General features: G+C 41.9%; 2 protein-coding genes across 5 annotated transcripts in view; one reads left to right on the forward strand and one right to left on the reverse strand.

Moving 5' to 3' along the window:
• Positions 1-4,952, forward strand: part of TUT4 (terminal uridylyl transferase 4) — a 44,209-nt gene extending 39,257 nt beyond the window's left edge. For 2 of the 4 annotated variants that reach the window (XM_059853815.1, XM_059853814.1), the window contains exons 28-30: positions 550-1,075; positions 3,224-3,397; positions 4,402-4,952. In XM_059853815.1, the coding sequence (XP_059709798.1) occupies positions 550-1,075; positions 3,224-3,397; positions 4,402-4,493 (792 nt within the window). In that variant the 3' untranslated portion in view covers positions 4,494-4,952. The remainder of the gene's footprint in view (positions 1-549; positions 1,076-3,223; positions 3,398-4,401) is intronic. The other 2 variants (XM_059853816.1, XM_059853817.1) reach the window with 2 other exon arrangements.
• A 980-nt stretch (positions 4,953-5,932) lies between these two features.
• Positions 5,933-9,619, reverse strand: PRPF38A (pre-mRNA processing factor 38A). The gene is made up of 10 exons (XM_059853820.1): positions 9,407-9,619; positions 9,171-9,330; positions 8,542-8,663; positions 8,312-8,397; positions 8,053-8,163; positions 7,399-7,511; positions 6,907-6,933; positions 6,732-6,829; positions 6,345-6,393; positions 5,933-6,261 (listed from the first exon to the last, which is right to left on the reverse strand). Exons 1-10 carry the CDS (start codon positions 9,534-9,536, stop codon positions 6,219-6,221), a joined length of 939 nt encoding a protein of 312 aa, XP_059709803.1. The 5' UTR covers positions 9,537-9,619; the 3' UTR covers positions 5,933-6,218.
• Positions 9,620-9,639: the final 20 nt, after the last annotated feature.

Genomic DNA, 9,639 nt, shown 5'->3' on the forward strand with positions numbered 1-9,639 from the left:
CAAAGGCTGTAGTAATTGCTATTTACTGTGCCTTTAGCTGTGGCCTAACACCAGGATATGAAGGTTGAAACTGGGTTTTTGGAATTTGCATTTCTTGTTTAACAGATTTTTAAAAATGAAAGAAATATTAGGAGCTTACTTTGGAATTACTTAAAAAACTGTGCAGTAATAAGAACCACTCTATTTAGAAGTAAGGCAATTAGTTAATGAGATACTGGGCTGTACATAAGTAGGGTAGGAAAGACACTGATTAAAGATCAGAAACAAGTGTGTGAGGAGTCTAATGAAGAGCTTGGGACTAATATTCACTCAGAATGGTGTTTCTGATGGTGGGATGTACCACATTAACAGACCAAATTCTCTGTTGGTGAAAGTCAGTGTCAGTTGAACTGCACTTACTGAAGCCAACAGGAACTTGGGTTTGGTGCTTGGGGTGTTGCTGGAGAGTGCTTTGCTGTTTTAGTATAATACAGTGGGTGCTTATTAAAGAAAACACCATTAAATAGCCAGTGAACTAATCAGAAATGCATACTTTTTTTTTCCCTCCAGTCTGATTCGCATCAGTCATCTTACTCTCCACAACCTCAGCAATTCCCACAGAATTCCTCTCAGCCAGCCTCCATTAACCAGACTCAGCCACAATCAATATCCCAGTCTAAGCACGTTCCTCAGCCACAGCAGGGTGCACAGCCAGCCCATCAGGTCCAGCTGCCTTTGTTTAACTTTCCCCAATCTCCCCCAGGTCAGTATTCCACCTTGCATAACCTGGGACTACTTCAGATGCACCATCACCACCAAATTCAGCTTCCCAACACTTCTTGGCCTATTCATGGGCCTGTTATTCACTCTGCACCGGGTAACCCTCCTCATTCTACAAATGTTCCATTTTCTATGAGATCTGGCAGCAGCAGCACCACAAATAACCAGAGCAGTGTAAGCTTGAATGATCCCAGTATCATCTTTGCACAGCCTGCTGCCAGGCCCATGGGAATCCCCAGCACTTCTCATGAGGGACACTGGCACAATCCTGTGACTCCAAACTCACTGGTGAACAATGGCACTGTGGGGAATTCAGGTAACTCTTCTCTGTTGTATCAAACCTCTCACACTTTGTGTACAAGTGTTAAGTGTTACAGGAACAGCTAACTCTTTCAGATTGTTTGATAAAAATATGATGCTTAAGAAACCAAATCATGACTTTCATCTGTCTTAACATTTTCATAGGAAAAAAATGAGAATTGATCACCATAACTTTTAGGCATTGGTCCTGTGTGCCATTAATAGCTGTGCAACAATGAGAAATCCTGCATTCAACTGAGAAACCTCCTCATCATTGTTTGAATCACTCACATTTCTGTGAATGTGCTGACAAATAATGGATTCCTTAGACAATCATGGAAACATTAAGGTTGGAAAAGACCTCTAAAATCAACATATCGCTACATCATTTATTAGACAAATGCTGAGGTTGCAACCATGACCTTAGAGAGCGGCAGAATTACAGTTGTGCAAGTTGAATATTGTCTCCTCACCTTTAGTACAATATAATATGATCTTACCTATTCTGTTTTTTCCTGTGGCTTGTCCTGCCACACTTAACTTCCATAATCTTGATGTTGATTCCTGGCATTGCATTTTCCTGTGACAAGTGGGCAGCAGCCTCTTGCCTCATAGCAAAGCCAACTACATTGGTATGTTTGAGGCTGAGAAAAGCAGTATATAATGATTGAAACCCATTCAGTTTTCTCTGCAACATGAACTGTGGCAGCCCCTAAATTTTAACTGTTAACCTTTACATCATTAATTATGGTGTTGGTCTTTGGATTTATTCTGAGTGTGTAAGTCCTCCTATATTAAAAAAAAATTAATGCATAATATAATGTACTGGAAATTCTGAATTTCCTGCCCAGCCTTTCTCTACACTAATAATGTGATTGTCAGTAACAGCAGATTTTCAGCTGAGTCTACTGTTTTGGATGAGAAGTAATTCACCAGTGGGCTTCAAACATAAGTTAAGGTGCTGGAGATACATGATTTTCTATTTAAAGCTTTGTGGGGAATATATTTTAAAGGATACAGGAACCCATGTGTTTTCTGTGTCTCCAGTGTGCTCTGTCCCTACCTCTCCATTTCTGATCTTCTCATCTGTCCCCTTCTCCAGCTTTGTCTTTCCCTTAAGCAGCTCCTTCCAGTCCACATGTCCTTACTAAGGTAGCTGCCTTCTTGCAGACAAGCTCCATAAATTGTAATTCCTTCTCCATGTGCTGTCAGCCACACTATTTTTTTCCCCATCCCTCATCTTCCATCAATTTCCAACCTCATCACACCCCTTTTCCTAGTTCCCAATCACAGTAATTTTCCTCTTTGGAATTGAATCAGTTTTATTTCCTTTTTGGCTTAGATGCCATTAAGGTGAATGCACAGTAGAGATGAGCTGTCTCCTCTCTGTTTGAAGCATGGTTTCATACCTCCTCATGACAATTTGACAACAGTAAGTTTGAGAAAACTTTGACCTGGCTCACATAACCTTGACCTGAAAGGGGCTACTTTAATTTTCTTTTCAGTTGACAGCTGATCAGAAGTAGGATCATTAGAAGTATCAAGACAACTCTTTTTCATGCATACTTAAAAGCTGTGCCTCATGTTGTGGGTCCTGCCTCCTTGGATGCTTGATTTCTCATCCCTAATGTTGCAGTGATATCTTTACAATTCGTATATTTATTTCCAAAGTTTATATTTTTCTCTCTAAAAATAGTTTTTTAAGTCAGTCCAGTGATCTAGATAGCAAGTTTCTTAAGCATGTAAGTATTAGTGGAATTCCAGTGTACATCTGAGAGTTATTTCTTGCAGTAGGATAATAGTTTTTTTTGTCACAGCTCTGTCAGTTACAGTGGATATTTGTGTGGGATCAGACAGTAGTTCTGAACATTGTTCAGACCTTGTATTTTTCATCATGAAAGCCATAAAAATAGTGAAATCATAGCTCTTGATTTTAATGTTGTTTCATCCTCTCTCTTCCCAATAATTCTATTATAGTGAATAATGAAGTAATTTAGGTGTTAATTTTTACTGATGTATATTAAATTAAAAAAAAAAAGTAGCACATCAGACTGATCACATTAAGTCCCCTGCAAACTGTTATTTAAGATGTAAATTGTATTTATGACTTACTGTTTAATTATTTCAACTTGCAATGTGCTTTTCCCTTTTAATTGAAAAATAGATCAGGGTTTCCAAGGACAGTTTGGTAAAATGAACCCTCCTTCTGTCCCTTGGGACCATGGGACCCCTACCCATTTTCCTCTCCTCCGAGGAGCGTGGCCTTACAATATGCCTCAGAACTACATGCAGCAGGGAAATGCCAGCTACCCACCGAACAAACCTTTCTACCCTCAAGGTACTAGAACCAGTATGTGAATCAGCTCATGCACCCTGTCTCTGTACTGTCTCAAAGGCTTTAAAAGCCAAGCAATCATGTGTCACTTGTAGGCTCCCTGGAAACATAACGAATCCCAGAGTCAAATCAGCACTTCAGCTTCCTCTGTGGATGAATGGAAATCTTTGTGGGAGGGAAGGGTTAAAATAAAATTCTGAAATCTGAGCCAGTGTGCAGGCTCTTGCACTTCCAGCCTCTTTCTCTTTGCTGCTGCTGGCTCACCTAGAGCTGCCTCTGCTCCAGTAGAGGTAAAGATAATTGGCCCATGAGCGTGTTTAGAATATGAAGAAATTTTTGTTGTAATTATTTGGCTTTTGTACCTTGCTTTGTGGAATGACTTACATAGATAAAAATTTGCAAGACCATAGAATAATTGAGGTTGGAAGGGGCCTCTGGAGGTTTAGTCCAGCCCATCCACAGTCAGAGCAGCAAAGTTAGGTCAGGTTCAGTTCATCAGGGAACTGGAAAAGACTGACTTGATTTCAACTCTGATGTTTATGAAAGGTGAAGGTGTTCAGCATCTGGCAGGATGGGGAAAGGCTGTAGGAAAAAGACCTCCACTACCAGAGAAATGGTGCTCAAATTTGACTTGGAAGATGTGCAGCTTCCATGCTGCTGGGGGTCACCTGGTGTAAAATGAGAGATACGGCCACCAAATCCTTTTTCAAAATCTAACCTATTGGCTCTAGTAGGGTTTCCAAGTGAAAACTGAATTTACTTAAATCCTGAAATTACTTTTGTTAAATAACTGAAGTAATCCAACACAATAATGTGTTTGTTAGGGAATTTTGGAGATAGGATTAAAGTAATTCTACCTTGTCCCATTAAATGGGTTAGCTGTACAGACAGCATTTGTGTTGGTCTAGTAAATGGCTTTATTTCTGAGTTAGATTAGTACACGGAATATAGCCAAGCACTGTTAAATATGTGATTTGCTGAAGTAATTGTAATCCATTTTCTTTTAGCTGGTCCACTGATGCAGAGTAACCAGCGGTTCTCACTTCTGTCTCAAGGACATCCACACTTGAATCTGAATTACATTCAACAGAAAAAGTGAAATTGGATGGGATTGTGGGTGGGTGGGGGGAGGAGAGGAAGAAATTCAGGTTCTGATTTAAAATCTTAATGCAACATGTTTAGATACAAGATTATTTAAGACTGTTTTTAAACTGTATCATTTGTACATAGATATGAACTATAGTTTTTACTAGTATCACAAAACCAAGTGATACAAATTTCATCTATTTTATTACCCTATTTTTAAGGGGAATTGTGTTTTGTTTTATCTTGATAAACTGTAAAGAGAGAGAATTTTTAAAATTAAGTTCTTTATTTTCTATTAGCTGTATTCATACTTTGGTTGCTTCAGACTTTATATATATTGTTCTAAAAAAAAATAAAATTAGAAGGGGATTTCATGTGTTTAAAAATTTGTCAATTCTATTCTTTACAGAACTATGTAGTGCCAAAAAACTTTTTAAAAAGAAAAATAAAACTGAAAAAAAAGGACATAAAATTTTCCCTCTTTTCTATTTGTATGCATGCTCGCTCTAACGGGAATAACAATTGGCTTTAATGTGGAGATCTTGCAAAGATGAGCAGTTTCAACAAGTGATACAAGTGATATTGCTTTTTTCCAAGCTGATGTTGTTGCATGTGCTGTTCACAGCCCATGTGTGTGTCACACTTGAAGGAAGAGCACACCTGCTTTTCTGTTTATCAGCTTTGCAAAACCAGATGCAAATACCATGGGAAAATTATGCTGTACTGGGAAGCAGTTTTAAAGAGGGCTTTCCATAAATTCCCTAGGCACACTTATTTTTGTTGTCAGCACTCCCAGGGCAGTATGAGAATCCTGAAGCCCTAAATGCAGAGTTCAGGGATAAACCTGCCTGTTCCTGTTCCTGAAGAAGAGCCAGGAATAAAGACATGGTACACAAGGGCTTAACACAAGTGATTTCAAATGTAGTAGGAGGAGAATTTTATCTAAATTTAAAGAACTAACTTGAATCAGAGAAGGTAGAGCTGAACATCATCATGGTGTCAAATTCTGTTCCCAGGCACAGGGACGCCACAAACGGTGCTCAAAGTAGTGGTGTACTGTCATTAAATATATTGAACTTAATTCTTCTGGAGTAAGTAGTAGTGCTTTGTACTGCTTTAACCTTCTGAACTCTCTGATGGCATCACCAGAAGCAGCAGATCACACTGAAGGAAGATTTTTACAAAGCATCCAATGACTACCACAGGTTGGAGAGCACCATCAAGTGAGTTGCTAGCAAACACCCTGGGTTGTGACAGCCTTGCTTCCTCTCCTGTACTGGAGCTCTGAGAGGCCAGGATGGGAGCCCTGCAGTGTTTGTGACAGAATACAGACTTCCTTTGGCACCTGACTGCAGGGACAGTTGGACAAAACAAGGCCCTGATTTGAGAATGAAGCCAGCTTCGACCAGGGGACATCTCAACAAATGATTATGAAGGAAACTGCCACGAGCCTTTAAAGACAAACCTTACTTTTTTTATTGCTCTTCATTAAGTTTTTACAGGCTTCAAGAAAAACAATTAAAAAACAACCTTCAAATTCTATCACAAGGATGAGTAACTAACTACATAAAAAGTATCCTTAGCTTACCTTTAATAAAAAATTCAAGACAACAAAATGAGAAATATGATGAAAGGGACTGCTAAAGCAGCCAGTACAGAACCAGCTGTCCTGTGGAGCAAACAGGACAGCATTAGACTGCAGCTCACGGTCCTTAAATGGTGGGCTGGGTTTTGTTTTTTATTCATTCCCTCGCCGACTCTTTTTGTGACTTTTTTTAGATCTGAAACAGAAAAGAAAAAACCAATACTGTAAACCCTCTCTTTAATTGCCAAACTGCACTTGAGAAATAATCTAAGCCTTTACCTTTCAGGTGATTTGGAATGACTTCTGTGTCTGTGACTGCGGTGATGCCCTGTGAGATAAAAAGGCAATAGTTATTTCCATTGCCACTGGAATTCTTAGTTGTTTTGCCAATGCAATCTGCTTCAAGTGTTCAAGATATTGCCAGAACAACCATAGCTTTAACCAGGCACTCATATTAACCTCCTGGAAAGTATGTGAAAACTTACTCAAGACAATTTTGCAGCCATTAAAGGAGTTCCCCAGCTCTGCTTTCATGTGATTAGCAGTTTTATCAGCCAGATTTAACACCTGTGCTACCATCCTGATACGGTGACACAGATTTTTTCCTGCAGTGGATGTGCTGATGATAAAGACTTGCCAGAGTTTTTCTGGAAGTGGCAGAAGTACCTGGAGATTTAGATCTTGATCTGTGGCGCCTCTCCCGGGATCTGCTCCGGTGCCGTCTCGGGCTCTTGCTGCGATGCCGCTCCCGGCGCGGTGATGGGCTGAGGGAAAGGCAGCTTCTAAGAGAGCTGTGCCACAAATGCACATTGCTCACTTAAATAACAGAATTAAAGAGTACCTTCTTCTCTTTGGAGAGCGGCTGCGCCTGCAGTTGGGGGACAGAAGCAGAAAATCATCAGCTGTTTCATTTCCCACATCTTCAGCAACAACATCACGGCTTTTACTTCCTCTGAGTGATTAGGACTGGACATGCAGTGAGTAAGATTTTAGTGATGAATTTTTCCTGGTTTAATATCCGTAAGAGAAATTAATAGGATTTTCTCTGCAGCCTCTGGCTTACATGAAAACAAAGCACTTGATTTTCCTTAACATCTTCATTGTATTGTCAAATTTAGCTGAAGTTGGCCAGCAAGTTCAAGAGTTAAGAGAATGACTGGAGAAACAAGCAGAGGGGTTGACAGTGGCTGTGCACTGCAATTCCTCACTTCGGGACGTGCTAAAGGAACTGGGAGGTGTCAAGAGTTCTGGATGAACTGCCACCTTCACTGCTGTGCTCCAGCTGTCTGCAGCACAACAGGTAAAAATACTGGTCAAGGAAAAGTCCCCTCACCTCCTTGGGGACCTGCTCCGGCTCCGCCGGTACCGCACCACCGGAGATCTGCGGGGCTTGTCCAGGTCCCTGTAGCCCCTTCTGCGGTGGTCAGGAGATGGGATCCGTTCCAGCTGTAAACAAGGGGGGAGGATCTATTTCAGCAAGGTTTTATGCTATCAAGAAAGACTGCTGAACCACGAATATAAATTGCAAAAGTCATGTAGCCAAGCTTCCCCATCCTCAAGTGTTTCTTATTCAGAACTGAGTGGTGCTGCCCCAAACTGCCAACTGGAAATCAAACAACCACTTCTCATACTGTTGGTTTTGAAGAAGTACAGCAGCACTGACTGATAGCCACAGGACATTCCATCATCACCTTTAGTCTTCTCCATTACATATACATATAAATCAATTGATCTAAATAAGCTTAACAAAGAACAGACCCAGATTTGTGGAATTCAAGAGACAGGAAAACATGGGAACCTAAGAGTTGCTTCAGGGTCCAAGTCCTCACAAGCTGCTTATATGAAAATATGCTATGAGGGGAGGTAAGACTTGCCAGCAGCCTCCTGGTGCCTCCTCTCAAATATCTGTCACAGGCTATGAAGTGTCCTAAAGGGGTTCAGCTTCAACTATTCATTTCCAATACAGTTCATCAAACAGTTCACCAACCTTTTCATCTTCTTCTTCCTCCTCCTCACTAGATTCTACATCATCCATGTCTTCCTCCAGAGCACTAACACGAGGCTCAAGTTGCTCAGCTTCTTCCAGAACATACCGTTTCTAGAAGAAATTGCAACTTTATCCAACATAACCCAAGTAAGAACAAACACCTAAGGAGGCAACCATAGCTTACACAAAAAGCCAGCAGCCAATCCAGCTACTGGACTTGATACAGTTAGGAATTCCACAAGCATCTACATTTCCCAACCTGCAGTCGAGGCAGGATGATGTCACAAACACGCTCCTCATGGAGTAGCTCATCAATAAATTCATCCACGTGCATCAGCTCAAATTCTGGGGGTGAAAAATAGCATTTAACAGACAAAATTAACACTGGAGGCTAAAGTAAAGATAAAAACATTTCAGACAATTGTGGCATAACAGGTTATGCCACAATTTTCAAGATTTATATTGCTAAATAGATATAAAAGTGTTTACCCCCGTTTCTGTTCTGACTTTTAATTTTTCGATAGTCGTTGTACAGCGGTTCCAGGTACTTGTAGCAGTCGATGGCAGTGCCTGTCAGTCTCATGTACAGTGCTCCAAGCATTCGGACATACCTGGAAAGGAAACCTTTCCATGGATTTCTGCTTCCTGCACACTTAGCAGTTTGGAAAAAAAAGAGGGTTTTTTTCCCACAAGTTTCTGAGGAAAATCAGTACATGGCCAGAATACACAACCATTTCGATTTGCTCCATCTCTATACTATCAAAACCCTAACAGACTTTACATACACAATGTCTGTAAGGGGGCATTGTCACCAACAAAAATGGAAAAAATATTGAAGACAAATATTAACATGAATGCCTTAATGCAGCTCATTCCAAACACTTCAGGCAGAGGTTTATGATCACAGAGAGCACATGCCACAAAGATGAGCCCTTCCAACAGGCCAGGTGACAAGGAGAGCAGTCTTAAAGGCAAGAAGAAAAGCTTGGTTTTGAGCAAGCCCAGTTTATCAGGGCACAATGAGAGCTAAACCCTGCTTTGAGGTTTCCCTGGCTGTTCTGAGCACTTCCCCTCGGTACAACAACCTCAACAAAGGAAAAAATCACACTACAACTTACTTGAAGTCTTCGTTTTTTATGAACTCCACGATGATGTCCTTCTCGGGCTGGATCTGCAGCATCTTCAGCGTCAGGCACAAGAAGGGCGTGGGTTTAATGTTGCCTCCATAGACGCCCCCCACGTACTTCAGCTCCATGGCCTTGTCCACCACCAGCTCGGCTGCGAGAGGGACGGGCCGGGCCGTCAGCGCGGGCTTCCCCCGGCGCGGCCCGGCCCGGCCTCCCGCCCGCCATACCCGTGAGGCCGAAGCACTCCTCCTTCCAGTACTTGGACTCGTAGATGCGCGTGCGGATGATCTTCTCCACCAGGTACTGCGGGTTGGTGCCGTGGATGCTGTGCGCGTCCTTCACCGTCCGGTTGGCCATGGCGGCCGCTGCTCAGCCCCCTCAGCCCCGCTCCCGTGAGGGCCGCGCCGCCTTCCGCTTCCGCCTGCGGGACGGAGCCGCCGCCGCCTCCTCCGCGGGGCCC

Source organism: Haemorhous mexicanus, chromosome 9 (genome assembly GCF_027477595.1).
Source record: "Haemorhous mexicanus isolate bHaeMex1 chromosome 9, bHaeMex1.pri, whole genome shotgun sequence".
Taxonomy (NCBI): Eukaryota; Metazoa; Chordata; class Aves; order Passeriformes; family Fringillidae; genus Haemorhous; species Haemorhous mexicanus.

What these genes read in the sequence shown, in the direction of transcription:
- PRPF38A (XM_059853820.1), bottom strand. Translation starts at nt 9,536, where the DNA reads ATGGCCAACCGGACGGTGAAGGACGCGCACAGCATCCACGGCACCAAC. An exon ending in ATAAAAAACGAAGACTTCAA is followed by an intron (nt 8,664 to 9,170) that starts GTAAGTTGTAGT and finishes TTTCCTTTCCAG; the next exon opens with GTATGTCCGAATGCTTGGAG. An exon ending in CATTCCAAATCACCTGAAAG is followed by an intron (nt 6,262 to 6,344) that starts GTAAAGGCTTAG and finishes TTTCTGTTTCAG; the next exon opens with ATCTAAAAAAAGTCACAAAA.